This window comes from Neurospora hispaniola, assembly GCF_033458365.1.
Source record: "Neurospora hispaniola strain FGSC 10403 chromosome Unknown B0T23scaffold_2, whole genome shotgun sequence".
In the NCBI taxonomy this organism is placed as follows: Eukaryota; Fungi; Ascomycota; class Sordariomycetes; order Sordariales; family Sordariaceae; genus Neurospora; species Neurospora hispaniola.
Window position 1 is genome coordinate 4,298,874 of NW_026944407.1, and position 18,737 is coordinate 4,317,610.

Here is an 18,737-nt window from a genome sequence, read left to right on the forward strand (position 1 = left end):
GACCGAGAATAAGGGCCGGAACCGCCCTGTTGATAAATATTCAGGGGTCTGTCTCCAGGAGCCACCTTGCGCCCTTGCAGCGGTAGGGTCAGAATGCAAGCAGTTCCTTTTTACGGGCGGTCCTTCTGTCAGGCGCAGTGGGTGCAGAAATGGGGCCGAAAGAGACCGCAGGGAGCTTGTTAGTGGTCCATCGACGGGAGACACCCCTGCAACTCTGCAAGAGCCTTATGGTGGGGTTGCGATGCGTCATTCGACGGCAGATGGAAGATCCCGTTCGCTTCTTGGTGGTGCCCGTGGTTTTGGTAACCCAAGAGTTTAAACCACCTTTGTGTGGCAGGGCAGTTATAGGCCTATCTATCTCCGTATCGGACTATCAGTCTTGATCAGAATTTGGAGGGGTTTTGGTCTGGGCGTTCGATTCTGACAGTCAATCTTCCCTGTTGTCCTCTAGACTTGAACCCAACATAAACCTAAACACTAGACCACACCAAAGTGGAAGAACAGCACCAACACAAAGCACAAGTCCGGTACCTTGCCAAAAGGTCGTCACCCGTCGTATACGTCGGACAACAAGCAAACAGGTAAAACTGTGACTGTGCCCAAAGACGACAACGGCCAATCGTTGTTTGGGGCTTCCATCCAGCGGGGAAAATCTGCAAATCTGCCCCTCGCTGTCATCACCTTCCTTCCGCTGTGTACACCCGAATACAGCAGCAACGATTCACCTTCTCTTTGCGCTTTTAGACTGCTACTATGTGTGGTGGTAAGTTGCAGGAACCACAGCGTCCCCCGCATTGATCCCGTCCTTGGCCAATGTCCTCTCCAATGCCTCCATGATCGTGGTCTGATGATCTCCTGCTAGGACCCTCCCCATACGCGCGCGACACCCAGTCGTCAAGCCCGACGTCTCCCAGCTTCGCGGCTAGCCACCTACCGGCTCGCGATTCCGACGATGAAGAGTACAATGCTCATGAAACGAGTGACACAGAGTTCGACAACACCATCGAGCATGACCACCTTGGAAGCAGGCCTGGCAGCGCTGGTAGCCACGGCGACCTGGCCAACAACGGGAACCACTCGACAGACGCAGAGATTGAAGAGGGCATGCTTCTCAGAGATATGCCCAAAAAGACGACATTCTACGACGCCGTAACCGAGCGCCAGATGACTCAGACAGACGCCAAGCTGTTCTATCAACGAAGCCAGGTCGAGAGAAACCAGATTCCTACAGACGGCCACGCTACTCCCACTGGCAGCCCATTCATCGCGCCAGGCCACGGCACTGCAACAAGGCACATCCCTACGGACTCTGCCCAGAGCGCCATCCTGTCTCCCGAGTCCACAATGGGCACCGGGCTTAAGGCCGGCCCTGCCAATGATCCTCTGATCGAGGCCTCGCTACGGCAAAAGATGCCGCGACTGTCTGGCAGCTATAGTCATACTCGGACTGTCACCGGCAGCTCGCCATTGCCGGGGAGGATGAACCAGGCTGCTCAGCGGGAGACGTTGCTGAACACCGGCATGGTCTCTGGTATTGGAAGCAGTACTTATATGGACACAGACCCTCAGATCACTGCGGAGCTTACTGGCATCTTTCAGGGCGTTCAGAAGATCATTGATCTTCGGCAAAAGTACATCAATCTGTCCCTCCAAGGGCCGCATGATAACCCTAAGGATGATCCTAGCTGGGTCATCTATCCTCCTCCCCCGGGCCCGGCGTGGAGCGCAGGAAACAGCCTAGCGAACAGCATGATACTGAATAACGACAAGCACGAAGGGTCCTCTGGCACCCCATACAAGTGGACGGGCAAGAGGCGCAAACCTGGGCAGGATATTGGCGAAGATTTTGTGCTTGAGGACTTGTTGCCTGTGCCTGGTTCGGATGACTTTACGTATAAACTGGATGAAAATGGTGTTTACCAGATCTACAGCAACGACCAGGACAAAGAGGCCGATCAGCCAGCTATCAACATCCCAACCTTGAGGGAGTACTACTTGGATCTGGAAGCCATCCTGTCCGTCTCCTCGGACGGACCTAGCAAGAGCTTTGCCTTCAGACGTCTTCAGTACCTCGAGAAGCGGTTCGATCTTTATGTGCTTTTGGAAGGATACGATGAGACGGCCGACTGCAAGAAGGTGCCCCATCGTGATTTCTATAACGTCAGAAAGGTTGACACCCACGTTCACCACTCGGCCTGCATGAACCAGAAGCATCTCTTGCGTTTTATCAAGAGTAAGATCAAGAAGTATCCGGACGAGATTGTGCTTTACAGAGATGGCAAGTACTTGACGCTAGCGGAGGTATTCGAGAGTCTCAACCTCACAGCCTACGATCTCAGTATCGACACGCTGGATATGCATGCTCACACGGATTCGTTCCACCGCTTCGACAAGTTCAACCTCAAGTATAACCCAATTGGCGAGTCGCGTTTGCGTACCATCTTCCTCAAGACCGATAACTTTATCAACGGACGCTACCTGGCCGAAATCACCAAGGAAGTCATTGCGGATCTGGAGTCTAGCAAATACCAGATGGTTGAGTGGCGTGTGTCCATCTACGGCAAGTCCCTCGATGAGTGGGACAAGCTTGCCAGCTGGGTTGTCGACAACAAGCTGTTCTCTCACAACGTCCGCTGGCTCGTCCAGATTCCTCGCCTTTACGATGTCTACAAAGCTAGTGGCGGCGTAAACACGTTTGAGGAAATTGTCAGGAACATCTTCGAGCCCTTGTTCGAGGTCACTAAGGATCCCTCCAGCCACCCCAAGCTGCACATCTTCTTGCAGAGAGTCATTGGTTTGGACAGTGTCGACGATGAAAGCAAGGTCGAGCGACGACTGTTCAGGAAGTTCCCCGTCCCTAAGATTTGGGACGGCAAGCAGAACCCTCCTTACAGCTACTGGATCTATTACCTGTATGCGAACATGGCCTCGCTTAACCATTGGCGCAAGAGGCGTGGGTTTAACACTTTTGTCCTCCGTCCCCATTGCGGTGAAGCGGGTGACAGCGAGCATCTTGCCGTCGCTGCTTTATGCTGCCACAGCATCAGCCACGGTCTTCTCTTGCGCAAGGTTCCTGTCTTGCAATACGTCTTCTACCTTGAAAAAATTGGCATTGCCATGTCGCCATTGAGCAACAACGCGTTGTTCTTGGCATACGAGAGAAACCCGATGCACCAATACTTCAAGCGTGGCCTCAACGTGTCGCTCTCCACGGATGATCCTCTCCAGTTTGCGTTCACCAAGGAGCCGCTTATCGAGGAGTATGCGGTGGCGGCACAGATCTACAAGCTCAGCCCGGTGGATATGTGCGAGCTTGCAAAGAATTCTGTGAAGCAGAGTGGTTACGAGCGTTCGATCAAGGAGCAGTGGCTGGGCAAGAACTTTGACTTGCCAGGAGCCCAGGGCAATACCATGGTCAAGACCAACGTGCCTGACCGCAGAGAGGAGTTCCGCTATAGAACTCTACTTGAGGAAAGGGGAATGTGAGTTTATGTTCTTCCGTTGAGCCTGTGGACGACTGCTGACAAGTGAATGAATACAGGGTTGAAAGATACAATGCCCTCGCAGCCGAATCGGCGGCAGCTGTTGCCCAAGCAGCCCCCAAATCTCCGGCGCCGCCTGCGAAGGCTATCATTGGGGAGGCGAAGACATCGCTCAACACCAGCACTTTGCAGCCCGCTCCGCACGGGGGAACCGACTCCCTTTCACAGTCCCAGACCCTTCCCAGCCCCATGCAGCAGTCGCCTCAGCTGGGACTCCCCAGTGCCGCCCTCGAAGGAACAGGAACCGCCACTGGCCTCACCGACTCGATGAGGGAGCTGCATCTCCCCGAGCACGAACCTAGGTATTTCCCCGGGGTGATGTCGCGCAGCCAGGGGCGCAAAACCAGTACCCGACAGAGTTCGTTGCATGAGAGCGATGCCAAGCCGTAGGTGGCTGACATCACCTCATCTGGCGAATTCGTCGGCGAGGTGGAGGTGATGAGAAGGAAGGACACACCGAGCGTGATTGTAATGGAGGATTATATGGAGGACATGCAGCCTCCAGAAGCTACGGTGGGGATGGCGCAGGAGGTGGGGAGTACGCCTGTGCAAGACTGTCCTGATTGTTTGGAGGTGGTATGTGAGTGAGTGAATGAAGGGCGTCTTGATTGAAGATATCTAGACATTGGGCCATTCTGGGTCTGGACTGGCTGGGTAATGCAAGTGGTGTTGGTATCTGGAGTCATGCTATATAGACTTGACAGAATATTGAACCGAGTTCAGAGAGTGATCTTATCGCTATAGGTATAATTTACGTTGAACTGGCGTTTAGAATAGACTTTTGGTCAGGCTATCTCCACCAAGAAAAAGGGGGTCGACAATAGTTACTACTAGCTTGTATTGATGATTACGTTACCGTACGCGAGGGAGTTACGACGAAACAAATGCAATTCAGGGGGCGTATAAATAACATCGACACCCGCTGAGTCCAGCGGACCCCCGACCTGAAATGAACGATCCACCAGGCGCCCAAATGTCAAGAGGGAAAACCCGGGATATGACGCTATCTACACGTGCGGTTACAGTAGATCGCTGATGAATGCCCGGGTTTGCCGGTCGGGACCAGCTGGCTGCTGTTTCTTGATTGATTGATGTGAAAGTTGGGCGTGAAGAAGAGCCCAAGTTGACTGTCACAATCAAGCCACAATTACGGCCAATCAACACTTTTGTAACAAAGTGAAAGTTGCGCTTTCGAGGTATTCAGGTGCTATGCCGTACCGGAAGCGCTCAAGATGCGGCTGGGCTGTGCTTGCTCCTGCACCATCTCACTCTTTCGGCTTCGAATTGGACAAGAATCTTTCGTTCCTGCGCCAGTGCCTTGCTTCGACGTTGTTGGTCGGTCATTGGGGTTGAATTGAACCATCGAGACGCGCTGCAGTTATTCCAAATAAAAGGTAGGTACATACACCTCCAGCGCTGGGAGGTTACGTACCTGTTCTTGGGGGTTCAAATTGTAAGGTACGAACAAGGTGTTCATTTGTCCTCGGGTCAATAATGCACTTCCTAGCTACGCTTGATTTGATCTCGAATGGATCTCCCGTGGACATTGCCCTTACATAAATATACATTTTGGTGATAGCATCCATGAAAGATCGCGGCGCCTTCGCGACCGCTTCGTTGCATCGTCTGATTCCCCCAAGTTCAGCGACCCCCCCCCCCCCCCCCCCCGAACACACACCCCCGAACTGGCTCCTTTAAACGAGCACTTGGGTCCACGACTTGGACAGAGAGTAATTTCCAACGTCTCCCTTGGCTTGACCATTTCGACCGCAACTCCAAACTCTTGATCACGATAAAGGTCAAATTCCTCGCAGGGTCACCGCAGCCGCGCGTGCTCGCTGTCGTCGACATCTTCCCGACGTTCCCTCGCTCGAAATTACAGGCTACCTATCCGTAGGTACCATACAGGAGGGCCTTGGCCGGCCGCAATCCTACGCGCAAGCGGGCATACCTACAGTGCTTGCTTCAGCGGCTACCCCTTGCTTCAGGAGCACCCGTACACTCTAGAAGAGCTTCCATCCTCGTTCATCTGCCCGGCAGCCGCAGCGCCGCACCCCCGTCACCCGTCACCAACCCAGCGTCACCCGCTCTCACTCGCTGCCGCCGCCGCCGCCGCCGCCGCCGCCGCTCGCTCCTTGTTTCCATTTCCTACCGGACACACACCCCCCCCCCTTCCCCGGCAGAACCAAGACTTGTGATACCACACCACCAGCCACCATTCGCACCACAGCGCCTTTCGTTTTCCTTAATTCCTTTCTTCGTAACAGCAACTCCCTTACGTCGGTTCATGTCGGCTGCCATCCAAAGGGCATCATACGAGCAGATTTCCCGCAGCAGCCATGGGCTTCCTCGGCGTCTATAGGGCCATTTACGATTACACGCCCCAGGGCGAGGGCGAGTTGACAATCTCCGAGGGCGACATTCTCTATGTGTTGGAAAAGAGTCAGGAGGACGATTGGTGGAAGGCAAAGAAGAAGGCCAATGCCGCCGACGATGACGAGCCCGTCGGCTTGATCCCCAACAACTACATTGAGGAGGTATGTAATGTGGTCCGAGGTCTAGATCTGGATTGCGTGCAGTGTCATCTGGGCACTTGTACCTGCTTGGAGGATAGCAAGCTGGCTGGCCTTGGCATTCAGATGGATCACTTGAACTGACCGCGCACACCATGACGCCAGGCGAAACCCGTATCATACGCTCGCGCGCTCTACGAGTACACGCGTCAGACCGACGAAGAGCTCTCCTTCCCCGAGGATGCGCAGCTCTCAGTTTTCGACACTTCCGACCCCGATTGGATCCTTGTTGGCCACGATGGCGACTACGGCTTCGCGCCCGCCAACTACATCGAGCTGGGCGATGGCCAGGCTGGCCAGGTCGAGGAGGAGGAAGAAGCGACTGCCCCCCCTCCGCCTCTTCCGCAGAGGACACCCAGCGTCAGCGTCGATGTAGCCAGCCCGCCCCTGCCCGCCAGGAGTGTGCCCTCCGAGCCAAGCACCCCTGTCGCCGCTTCCAACCCTGCTGCCGCCGCCATCGCCGGAGTTATGGCCAACCGCTCTTCTTTCCAACCTCCAGCGCCCATCAGTGTTCCCCAGCCCCAGCGACAGTCATACGCTTCGGAAGATTATGAAAATGAGGTAAGGTCCCCGCCGCTTCCGAGCCGCCCGCGGGGCGATTCGCAAATTGCTCCGGAGCAAAAATCCTACAGACCGGTGCCGCCGCCCGCTCAGTCGGCAGCCCACGACACCGACGACTATGGCATTAGCCCGCGAACCTCCCAGGCTCCTCCTCCTCAGACCGCCGCGCTTACCCCTGGCGGTTTCCACATGTACAACATCAACGAGATGACGTCGGTGATGGGCAAGAAGAAGAAGATGCCCACCACGCTGGGCATCAACCTGAGGACGGGAATGATTCTCATAGCACCGGAACACTCCCATGACGGTCCATCGCAGGAATGGCGGGCCGACTGCATGACACACTACTCTCGGGAGGGCAAGCACGTGTTTATGGAGCTTGTGCGACCAAGCAAGAGCGTTGACTTTCATGCGGGCGCCAAGGACACCGCTGAAGAGATCGTCGCGATGCTGGGCGACATGGCCGGAACTGTGCGCCTCGAGGGACTCAAGGAGATCATTGCCGCGGGAGCCGGAGGCAAGAAGAAGAAGGGCGCTGTGCTGTATGATTTTATGGCTCAGGGTGAGGACGAGGTTACTGTCGGCGTTGGTGATGAGGTAGTTATTCTCGACGATACCAAGAGTGACGAGTGGTGGATGGTGCGTCGCATCAAGAACGGCAAGGAGGGTGTGGTTCCCAGCAGCTACATTGAGATCAACGGCGTGTGGGAAGAGCCGGAGACGGCCATTTCCGGTATTGCCGTGGGCATGTCGGAAGTCGAGAAGAATCGCCTGGAAGAGGCGCGCTTGACCAAGGAGGCTATCAAGGCTGCCCAGCGCGAGGAAGAGAAGGAGAAGCAGAAGAGGAACTCTGAGGTAGGCCCAGGATTGCAATTGCAAGAACGAAGTAGTAGTTTGCCGGCCACAGATGCTAACAGGAGAGGAAAACAGCGAAGCAGTAGGCGCGAACCCGGTCAGAGCAGCAGCTCCAAGTCGTCAAGCAAGTCGAGTAAGTACCACCATGTCCAGATTTTTTTTCAGAGTATGCAGAATACTGACAGTTTGTCGCAGAGCCCGATCCTTCCAAAGTGCGAACATGGACCGATCGATCCAAGTCCTTCAGCGTTGAGGCCCAGTTCCTCGGTGTCAAGGATGGCAAGATCAGGCTCCACAAGATGAACGGTGTGCAGATCGCCGTGCCCGTCTCGAAGATGTCAGTTGAGGATCTCGAGTACGTGGAGCGCGTAACTGGCGAATCTCTCGACGAAGACAAGCCCCTATCCGATCTTAGGAACAAGCGATCCGCCGGTGAGTCTTCGAGGTCTAGTCGATCGACGCGCGACAGGGAAAGAGACCGTGGTTCCAGCTCCCGGGTTGGCGCTACCATCGATTCCTCGAAGAAGCCCGACTACGACTGGTTTAACTTCTTCCTTGGTTGTGACATACAGGTTGGTTTGTGCGAACGGTATTCTCAAGCTTTCCTGCGGGAGGCTATCGACGAAAGTGTCTTGCCAGATGTTGATGCTACTGTGCTGAGGAACTTGGGCTTGCGTGAAGGTGATATCATCAAGGTCATGCGGTACCTGGACAACAAGTACATGCGGAACAAGAAAGGCGAAGAGGGTGAGGGAGGACTCTTCTCTGGGCCAGGAGGTGCGCTCCGCAACAACACGAAGAAGGGCAGGCCGGCGCCCCCCGTCGAGGTCAGCAACACCGTTGATCCCAACGCTTTCTCTAAGGACTCGGGTGCTGGTAGTGGCAAGTCATCATCTCCTACGGCTGCGGCTACGCCAACGCCGTCTGCCTCGAAGCCTTCCAGTGGCTTTGATGATGATGCTTGGGATGTCAAGCCCACCAAGACGAAAACCCCTGAGCCGGCTGCGCAAGCCGTTGCTCCCGCTCCTGCGGCGGCACCCGCTGCCGCTCCGGCCCCTGCTGCGCCAGCTCTGGTTGATGCGCCGGCTCCCCCTCCGCCAGCGGCTCTTACCAAGTCGATGCAGGAGTTGTCGTTGCTCACCCAGCCTTTGGAACCCGAGAAGGTCGCTCCTCCACCAGTTGTGCAACCGGCCATCACGTTGCCTCCGCCCTCCGCGGCTCCGGCTCCGGCTGCTGCTCCTGCCCAGGTCCCTCAGCTTACCGGCGCCACTCCCGGCTTCTTCACCGGTATGCAACCTCCTGCTGTTGGTGCACAGATCCTTCCTCAGAACATTGCCCGTCAAAGACCTCTTGCTCCTCAGTTCACTGCGGCCCCGGGTGGTCTTGTTGCTCCACCTCCATCCCGCCCCCTCTCGGCGCCTCAGTCCGCTCAACCCAGCGCCTTCACGCCACCCCCTATCCAGCCTCAGATGACCGGCTTCCAGGCACCCCAGATCGCTCCTCCTGGCCAGAGCCTCGGCGATCTCGCCCAGCAACGTCTCCAGCAACAGTACGCCGCCCAGATGCAGGCCCAGCAACAACAGATGCAACAGCCCATGATGACGGGTATGCAACCCATGATGACGGGCATGCAGCCCCAGCAGACCGGCTTCGGCCAATTCCCGCCTCAACAACAACCCTTCATGCCCCAGCCTACCGGCTTTGGTATGCAGCAGCAGCAACAACAGCCCATGATGACGGGCATGCAGCCCCAGCAAACCGGCTTCGGTCAATTCCCTCAACAACAGCCACAACCCTTTATGCCCCAGCCGACCGGCTACGGTCACGTCGGTGGTGGACTCCCGCCTCCTCTCCAGCCTCAGGCTACGGGCATGAGCTTCACTCAGGGCTTTGGAAACGGACCCCAGCAGCAGCATCAGCCGTTGGTGCCGCAGCAGACGGGGCCGGCGCCGCCTGTGCGGTTTGGGATTAGTGGTGATGCGAAGAAACTGGCGCCGCAGGCGACTGGGAGGAGAGCCAATTTGGCTGCTGCTAGTAAGTGTTCCCGCATAAGAAGGCATGTCTTGTTGTAGTAAAAGGCAACGTGCTAACAATTTACTAGCTCCCGATAACCCGTTCGGTTTCTAAGCTTTCTCCATACAATTCATGTAGGCTTTGCCGGATTCTTGTGAGTGAGTGAGTGGGTGGGTTCCGTACAGTGGTTGCCTGTAGTTGAGCGTGCAGTGGTTGGGTTTAGTTTTGTTGCTTGGTTGGGGCTGGTTGTTAATAGACTGTGCGGGACTACCCAAGAAATGGGTGATGCAGAGCGAGGTGAATCTGGAGTGAAGAAGAGAACTCGGTGAAAGGAAACGCAAATGCGAGCGAGTTGGGAAGGTTGGGTGGTGGGAATTTCCATGGTGGGAAAGGTACCTAGTGAGGTGTGAGGTGTGGTGCAAAGCATTAGCGAGTTCTCCGAGACAAACAAACACAATTAGACGCACACGCCGACGAAACAGGAGGAGAAGAAGAAGAAGATGAAGTAGAAGCAGTAGAAGAAGCAGCAGCAGCAGCACCGCGGATCGCATAGCATCGTCGCAATCTTTTTTTGTAACAAGATCGATAACTTTTTAATACGATAATTACTAGGATGGATTGTCAAGTTTCGGGTTACCTCTTCTTGGATGTGAATGAAAACTCATAAAAGTCCCAACAAGTTTGTCACGTATGAATGTATCGAACAATGGCACTTCAAGCTTCTTCTATTCTTACCGATGGTGGATAAACTTGAACATATCGATCGTACTTGATGTGATTGTGACGGCACATCGATGCCAGCACCTGTCACAGTACTAAAGATCTTATTTACCTGCCATCTGGTCTCTCAGGTCTTACCTTTCGTCCTATCTGGACTGCTGGCATCGCATATCAGGGGCCTTACACACCGATTCATCCTCGTATAGGTTGACTTTTCATGATCTACGTGATGTAAAAGTAATCTGATGTATGATTCGGATCAAGCAGTAGGTAAGGACTTGTGGACTGTGCAATCTAGCTAGGTATACATCAATATCACTTCACCATACAGACGCGCTTCGCCGACTATATTGAGAGTAAGGGCCTTGCATCAATCGTCTATTATTCTCATTAACCTATACTACAAAATACCCTGAACGACCCTAAACCGATATCATGGCTGCATATCTTAGATATTACCTACCTACCTACCGTACAAAGCCAATGCATACGCTTCAATTGATCCTTGTCCCATTGTTAAAATAAGAAACGCTTGCAAAGATTATATAGAGTAACCTCACTCCGTAAGTCCGCTGATCAAACCTCTTCAACTCATCTATTTTGTTTGACGATGTATCCAAAAGAGATATGGCGAGTAAAACACCGTGATTGTCACCATGAATTCGACACTGGCGCCTAGTCCATCTCTATGCCGGCCTCTTAACTCCTTGGTCTCCTCTTGTCATCCGACATTCTGTGGTCATAGCGCTTGTCAGTCTGAATTGAACCTCCCCCTCCGTATCTTTGTCTCTTCTTTAGTTCCTTTATAGTCCTGACATAGTTTCTCGGCATCACATCCCTTAGCAGCAGCAGAGGCTCTTCTCCGTTCCCGCTCTCCGGACGTGGCAACGGTAACAACTCGAGCAGGTCTCTATTACCATTATGACCTGCGCCCATGGCCTCGATAACACGCCTCAGCGCTGGTAGGGACGGATCATCATCGTGATTCCCGCTGGCGCTGCGGCTATGGACAACCGCGTCCCCGTCCACAGGTAGTGAGGATGGCGGGCGCGTAAGAGAAGGGAGTCCCAGAAAGGCGCGCTAGTCCTACTGGATCGTCCCCTCGCGGAGCTCCTCGTTGTCGGGGATGAGGTCCTCGATCGAGTTCTGACGACGGTGTCTGTTGACGATTACGGGGCGCTTGGCTTGTTCGGTGGCGGTAGACTTGGCTTCCCTCTCCTCCTTACCAGCGATGAGATCAGACTTTTCCTCCTTCGTCTCGTCCTGAGGCACAAACCTCTTCCTCACCGCCGAAATCATCTTGAAGAACCAATACCAGTTCAGCGTGTTCAGCGTCAAGTTGCTAGCCACATACAGCAGAGCAAGCCACACGGGGATGGGTTCAGGCTTGGCGGCGAAGAGCATCACGTTCTCGGCATCGATGGTCGAGCTGGTGGTGTTGTAGTAGGACTGGATGTACTCCGGCGTGGGCGCGCGGTGTACGGCTTTCCACATGTCTTTGTAGACCTCGATGGATTGCCAGGTGCCCCAGATCAGCCGGCAGCCGAAGAAGGTGACGAGGAGGGCGATGCCGTTGTACAACTGCGCACGGGAGCCTGTCATGTTGAGCTTGTCGAAGAACCAGTGGATGTTAAGGAAGGGTGTCGAGAGCTCGTAGAGGATAAAGGTCGTGGAGTAGTAGTTGAGGAAGGGTCTCTGGTTGACGGGCATTGTTAGTTGCTGGCAAGAGTTGGGAGATGGGTTGGGGGGGAGGAGCACAAAGAACGTACGAATCCAAATGAGTAGACCACAAGTGCGCTGACAGCGTGGGCGAGAAGACCGAAGCCAAAGATATCAAAGTTCAGCAGCGTGATGCCCAAGTCCCAGACAAAGTAGCCACAGGCCAAAGCCTGGATCATGCCCGAGGCACCCGTGTAACCCCAGATGCGCTGCTCCCAGTCCATGGCGGCACGCTCCTTGTCGGCGTACATGACCCATAGTGCCAGGACGTTGATGAGGGTGCTCTGGACGAGCGAGACGACGTGGGTGTCCCAGTTGGCCTTCTTGGAGCGCGAGTGCTTGGGGTAGTACTTGGAGAAGAAAAGGTTGGACACGATGGGCGAGACGACGACGTGGACAAAGGTGTAGAGGGCGGCGGCGCCAATGACTTCATGGACATGGAGCGGCAGGGTCGGCAAAGAGAGACGGTCGGCCCATGGCTGGGTGGCCTTGGCCAGAGCCGGAATCGGGGGGAACGGGAAGGGATCCCGCATATCGACGCGGCGGCGGCGTGGTTTGTGAGGAGGTGTGTTGGTATCTGCGGAATGTACACAAGCTTCTGTCGGTGACGGTGTTTGGGAAGCTCTGGCTATATGTACGATAGCTTATGTGGCAGGTTGGCAGCCCAAAGGACGACGGAAGGGGTCCAGGGTCGAGGTGGCTTCTAGTGGAGGCAGAGGCGGAGATAAATAAGGTAGGTTGTCAAATGGACCCCGGAAGTCTAGAGCTTTGACAAGGTCAGGTCGACAAAGCTGCAACCGTCAACGTGCAGCAGCGAACAGCAGTCCGCAGCCCCAGGCCTTGACAGCTGGATCGTTGCGATGGGAACAGTAGAGGCCAGCACGAGACGAGTCTCAGGCGGATAGGTGTTATATATGATCACGGCCGAAGGTCATGCAAAGAGAGAGAAGTTGGGACAATTATCACTATACTATAGTATCAGGAGAAGCAACAGCTTCCTCCTCCTTGATCTACACGATGGACGTTGGGACCACCAAATGAGGGTGTGGTGCCATGTGCGATGTTGTCATTCGTGCTTTCGGAAGCGTCAAGTACTTCGGTAATAGGGACCGCCTCTCTTTTTATCGAGCTGGACAACTGTTTGGGGGAGGCATCCATGGCATTCGGGCAGTCCAGACCAGGAAAGTCAAAGAGATGGATGGGGCCCTGTCACTCCCGCCTGTCACTGTGCGTTTTGTTGGGATCTTGGGCGTCTTGGCGTTGTGCTAGGTACCTAGAGGTAGGTACCTCTGACGCTGTCCTTATCTTATCGGGTCCAAATGCTCCAAATCACATGCGTCAAGTGGTAGTACAAGAATGGAAGCTGCTTAAGGCTACGATGAGGGGGCAATTTGAAGGATAAATTCATAGCCCGATCAATCCCATGGATGTTTTAAGAGGTCCTGAATGACTTCTTCCCCAAGTCACAAGTGTTATTGCCCCTTGACGTGCCTGTCCCGCCATCTTTGCTGCAAGGGCGTCATTTGGTCCATTGCAGTTCCCCTGACCACAAAGCAGCCGAGGCACAGAAGTTGAGCTCAACTCAGGGAGGGTTAGGGTACGGTATCATGTGCACCACTCAACTGGAAAGCGGATGACTCCTGTCTTCACTGTGCACCATTCAAGTCAAAATGTATCAGTGTAAAGGTCAACACACTCATCTGGATTAGCCTGGATAGCATAAGATTGCATAAACCTTGATGGTTTGTATGTACGCGCTATAGGGTCATCAGAGTTCCCGTTTCCGTTTTATTAACTACATAAAACTCCAGCATCCATATTGCCTTCCATCAAAGATCGTCGAGGCTCCCAACCTGGTCAATATATTCATTTGCTCCTGCCAACCTTTCACTCATCTGCTTTGCCACCTGGTCCTCAAAGCTCTCCTCTGTATCGTCTTCAGCATTGGAATCGCCAGCCGCTAAGCCCATTAGGTTGCCACTTGCTTGCGCGGGACCCTTCGAAGACGCTTCCTCGCCCTTATTCGGCATTTCCGTGATAAACGAAAGTGGTCCTCGATGAAAGTGGCGACGTATTGAGGAAGCCTTGGGCCATAGATCCTCAGATTCATTGCCCAGTCAGGTGTCTGGGTCTGTTTCCCAGTGAAGTTCGCCCAAATATGACCGTGAATGACATCCCGGGCCCAAATGAACGAAGGATTAACAACGGAATGGAGATATGAGCGTCCCGAGACGTTATCAAGTTGCTTGAAGTTTCGCAAAAGCTCCTTCTCATCGGCTTCATTTTGTCCCTGTGGCACGAGGTATCTTGCCAGGCAGGTGCCTAGGAAGCCTTCCATATCACCTTGCAAATCAAGTTGCACAGTAGACAAAACATTCATCGGCCCCGTTGGATCGGGAGATTGCAGACAAAGAATCTTTAAGGCCAAGGCTTGTAGATATAAGTCGTTTCCCTCCATGGCCATTCCTAGTGCAACCTCGACGGCCTCTCGTTGCGCTGTATTTGGCCGTGCGGAAACCAGTGCCCAGTCAGGCCTTTCGAAATGCTTGTTGGGGACAAAAACCGGAAGGTGTATACCATCCCCTTGCTCAAGCAAGAGCCCCTGGAAGTCATTGATGGTAAACCCGTCAGGACGCTTTGATGTTGGGCGAGTTTCCCACCATGTTTTAGCGAGAATCCACTGAATGAAAGGTCTCGTTTTTGTGTTATCCGCGTTATCCTTCTTGACGGATTCCGCAAAAACGCGGGCATGTTCGACTAACGTTGGTGACAACAACTCAGCTCCTTGGTCGAGAGGACGGATTTGCAACATGAGAGAGGTGAAAACGTCCAAGAGACCAAGTATGACGGATTCACTGCTCTCCAACTGGGCCCAATCTTCGTGGATACGCGCAAATGCCCCGTCCAAATCTTTGGTTTTGAAGAGCATTGCGATGGTCTCTAGCCACCCAAATAGTAAGACGGTGCTGACGAGCAGATCCCTGAAGTCCCAGACACGAGCTTCGCTCAGCAAGCGATAGTAGAGGAGCTCCAGATCCAACAATGCTTTGGCATCCTGTATTGCTTGGGCCACAACCTGGCTGTGTGAGGATGCTTTCAAGTAACTCAATACTTGAAGGCAAAGGGAGAGAATTTGAATCTAAAGCCCAGTTAGATTTTGACTTGCGAGATCTTTAAAACAGAACTCATAATTTGGTCTGCCAACTCACCTCTGTTGATCCTATTACTTCTTCATTATAAAGGTCCTCTAAAACGCGCCGAACAGTCTCCAACGCCACTACAGTATAATTCCATATCGGTGAGCGCGTGACAAGTTTCAAGAGCTCAAAATTGGTTTTGAGCTTGCCGTCTGTCGCGCTCTTCGGATCCTTTTCCTCGTTCAGGCCGGGAAAAGTGAGTTCCTGGAAGCTCTTATAATCCCCCGACACAACAAGCATCTCCGCATAGTGTATAAAGATGTACGGGATGGTGCTATATTGAGCAAGCTTCGACTGATAGATATCCCTAGCCTCTTTGAACCTTCCCAAGCGTCGAAATCGGCAGAAGTCCTCCAAATATGGGCTCAAGTCATGCTCGATAGGAACATCAAGTTGAATGCTGATATCTTTTGATGACTGTGAGGGATCATGCACAGCATCAAAGGCAATCCTTTCCACTCGGATTTCCGAAGCCGGAGACGGCAAAGGTTGATCTTCACTGTTGTGCGGCGTGGGGTTGTTGAAGCTCGGTGCTAGAATGGGTTTTGACGGGAAATCTTCCATTTCATGTAGCCTCTGAGACGTGGTCTTTCTCTTGTCACTTTTCTCGTAGTGATGCTGTGGGACATTTGGGGGTGATGCGGAAAATTTGGGATGCGAGGTCTTTGGCGGAAACTGAGATGAAGAAGCAGTGACCAAACTCCTGTCAGCTCGGTGTGAATCCCCATGTTCAAATTCATCCATAATGTATCGGATGGGAGACCGTGAGCGATGGTAGTGGCGGATACACCGATCGCGATCATAACGATCAGCATCATACCTAGATCTCGACCTATGGCGTAGGTAACCATCAGCATCATACCTCGATCTCGACCTATGGCGTAGGTAACCATCAGCATCATATTTCAGTCTCGATCTTGGATGAAATGGATATGATGCCGGCAGTATGGGAGGCATAGTACGGGTTCCTGACGTGCGGTTCATCTTCAATTAGGCACAAGGATGATGTCGCTGAGGGATGCTGAGTGGCACCCGTGCCCATTTAAGGACGACTTTCGAAGCGGTGGGATCAACACTTGCCCGAGATTACAGTAGCCACAAGGCTCTGAATGTCATGTAAGCAGCTGACGGTCTTGTTACCCAACCTGATCAGGCGTGGGTGTAAGAAAGCGTACGAGACAGCTCATGACTATTGGACCGTTAACCGACTGACAGTTATCTTCGAAGCTGCTGTGACAGCTGTACCCTACCATCCACCTTCATGTAGGTATCTTTCCAGATCTGGCGAGGCTCCTCATTTCCTTTTCTCTTCTTCATGCAAGCCAGTGCTTGAGTCAACCTGAGCCATTGGTTTTCACCTTTCCTTAGGGTCACACTGCGGCTGGGAGCCTGCATGATAGACCAATGATGGGAGCAATGAATTCCGAGTGGCTTAGCTGCACTAGGCCGACTGGGAGGTGTTCCTACGCAGGCAAGTAGGTAACAAGGCTGAGCGTGGAGCTGCTGTTGCGGCAGGAAGATGTGCTTGTGAGTTCTACGCAGATAAGCGCTACTCTTCCCAAGCGATTGTCGGCAAGTGCTGTCCGCTTGGTTGATTTGCGCGCACCCGATCACAAACGACTTCGTTCCGCTCTGGATCATCCATATGGCATATCATCAAACCGAGTCAAAGTCGTGGAAAGGGGCAACCAGAAGTGCGCCCAACTACACACGCGTCGACTATGGGCGATTCCCCGAGAGTCTTCCGCCCCTTATACCTATCGGACAAACATCAAAAATTGGAAAGATTGAAGTCGATTGCCGGTTCCTTTGCTCAAGGTCCAGATGGGGCAAGATGTCGAACGGGGGTCCGGGTCCTCGGCTTAGTGACACTTATCCCGCCGGCATCCTTTACCTTGACCTGGCCTTCCGTCAACCTGCTGACTGCAGGCTTCAGTCAGCAAAAATCGCCGTAACCCTAGGAAGAGATGACTATATGCTCCAGAAGAGTGAACCGGCTGTCTTCATGACCGGCCACTATGGCCCAAGACAACTGAGCGGACCCAGACAATCGATACAAACCCGACAACTGGACGAGTTCAGACCACAAGTAGGAGTAGGGGGCTATGTCGAGGTTGGCGGTGTTGGCAGGCAAAAAGAAAAACTCCAAACCATCGCTGACAGCTGGCGTTTCTCTGGCTATCTCCGGTCTGTTGACGGGTGTCCGAACTACAACAGGCTCGAGTGGGTTCTTGACGAGAGCTTCCTTGAGGAGCGACCGACGCACGGCCCCATCTTTCACACAGCCTTTGCCATCGGGCACAATGCGAGGGCCTTTTATCTGACGGTGGAAGTGACCGGCACCCTTGCTAGGAAACGGGATAAGTTCAAGAACTGGTCGAGGGAGAAATTCAAGTTCGGGGGAAGTAAAGACACGCCGCAAAACCAAGCAACCATCAAGTTCCAGTGGAGGAACGGATACTCGTCTGCCAAGTTGCCCCTGGACGTGGAAGCCCAATATCTTTCACAGGCCATGGATTTGGAGAATATGCACAGCATTCCGATCGTGATCCCGGAGCCCCAACCAGCAGCTTTCTATTCACCAGCTATGCACTCGGAGGCGGCGACCGACACTCGAAGGACGTCTGTCCGCCCCGACAACGTGATGCTTCCAACAGCCGGCAATAACACTGCTGAAGCAAGAATTCCGCGGCTGCAAACAGATGTGCCACCTAGGCCGCTGTGGCTGACGGATGCTCTCCCAAACTTGAAGCCATCGACAGACGAGAATATAGCTTGGGCCGCCGGATTGGACTCTGTTGGCCGTTCTGGTTCGATAGATCTTGACAGCCTTGATTTGACCACGACGCCGAAGACTGTTTCGGGCGGCACGACACTGGTCGATGACGACCAGGACAGTGAAAGCCCTTGGGAGTCTAATTCAACCGCACGGCGGACAGTGGAAAGACAAGCCAAAACGAGCGACGAGTCCAGTGCGGAAAAGACGATGAAGGGAGAGAATCATCCGTTCAACGAGCCGCCAATGGAGGTTGGTCTTATGCTGAAGCTCCTGCACTGGCTTCAATGTGTTACTATCTGGGAGCTTATCTCGGCGATGCTTGGAGTTGCTGCCTTAACCGGGGAAAGCCGTGCGGATAAAGGAGATTGGGGTCGACAAGGAAAATGACACCAAACGTAGAACCATCCGCGTACAATCCAGCGGCCAGGAAAGAAAACAGTTCAATGAGGACTCTGACACGAAGACGCCGGTTCCCATGGTACCAAACCGTGCGTGGCAAACCGAAGGAAAGATGAGTTGGAGCGGCGATGGAATGGACAGGCGAACGGGTATTATGACGTGTGGAGTTGAAAGAAGTTGGGGAGGGAAACATGGAAATCTGTAATGACATCGCATCGTCGGATAGCATGCGGCTCTCTGGCGGGCGAGGCGCGTTGGTAAATCAAATGTAGGCAGTCAATGTCGGGTGTTGTTTTGAAGATGGTATGGTGATGGCGACATGGCCCGCGAAAAGAACAAGTGTCGTGGGAGGTGCAGTCGTTTGATGAGACATGATGCA

The 18,737-nt window shown here is 53.6% G+C and overlaps 5 protein-coding genes across 5 annotated transcripts; 3 read left to right on the top strand and 2 right to left on the bottom strand.

Annotated features, from left to right (window-relative positions):
- The first annotated feature begins 589 nt into the window (after positions 1–589).
- On the top strand, positions 590–4,183 carry B0T23DRAFT_94012 (putative AMP deaminase). The gene is made up of 3 exons (XM_062842014.1): positions 590–763; positions 863–3,482; positions 3,542–4,183. The coding sequence occupies exons 1-3, from the start codon at positions 754–756 to the stop codon at positions 3,930–3,932; spliced, it is 3,021 nt and encodes a 1,006-aa protein (XP_062696062.1). The 5' UTR covers positions 590–753; the 3' UTR covers positions 3,933–4,183.
- A 1,698-nt stretch (positions 4,184–5,881) lies between these two features.
- B0T23DRAFT_426861 (cytoskeleton assembly control protein SLA1p) lies at positions 5,882–9,658 on the top strand (the record flags this gene model as incomplete). The annotated part of the gene is made up of 5 exons (XM_062840018.1): positions 5,882–6,079; positions 6,221–7,531; positions 7,607–7,664; positions 7,727–9,565; positions 9,633–9,658. 5 exons carry the CDS (start codon positions 5,882–5,884, stop codon positions 9,656–9,658), a joined length of 3,432 nt encoding a protein of 1,143 aa, XP_062696063.1.
- Positions 9,659–11,350: 1,692 nt separating this feature from the next.
- B0T23DRAFT_311460 (TLC domain-containing protein) lies at positions 11,351–12,516 on the bottom strand (the record flags this gene model as incomplete). The annotated part of the gene is made up of 2 exons (XM_062834640.1): positions 11,351–11,959; positions 12,034–12,516. The coding sequence occupies 2 exons, from the start codon at positions 12,514–12,516 to the stop codon at positions 11,351–11,353; spliced, it is 1,092 nt and encodes a 363-aa protein (XP_062696064.1).
- Positions 12,517–13,952: 1,436 nt separating this feature from the next.
- Positions 13,953–15,924, bottom strand: B0T23DRAFT_426863 (uncharacterized protein; the record flags this gene model as incomplete). Its single annotated transcript, XM_062840019.1, has 2 exons — positions 13,953–15,122; positions 15,193–15,924. 2 exons carry the CDS (start codon positions 15,922–15,924, stop codon positions 13,953–13,955), a joined length of 1,902 nt encoding a protein of 633 aa, XP_062696065.1.
- Positions 15,925–16,825: 901 nt separating this feature from the next.
- On the top strand, positions 16,826–18,346 carry B0T23DRAFT_311171 (uncharacterized protein; the record flags this gene model as incomplete). Its single annotated transcript, XM_062834628.1, has 1 exon — positions 16,826–18,346. The coding sequence occupies one exon, from the start codon at positions 16,826–16,828 to the stop codon at positions 18,344–18,346; it is 1,521 nt and encodes a 506-aa protein (XP_062696066.1).
- Between the last annotated feature and the right edge of the window lie 391 nt (positions 18,347–18,737).

What these genes read in the sequence shown, in the direction of transcription:
- B0T23DRAFT_94012 (XM_062842014.1), top strand. An exon ending in CTACTTGAGGAAAGGGGAAT is followed by an intron (nt 3,483 to 3,541) that starts GTGAGTTTATGT and finishes GAATGAATACAG; the next exon opens with GGTTGAAAGATACAATGCCC.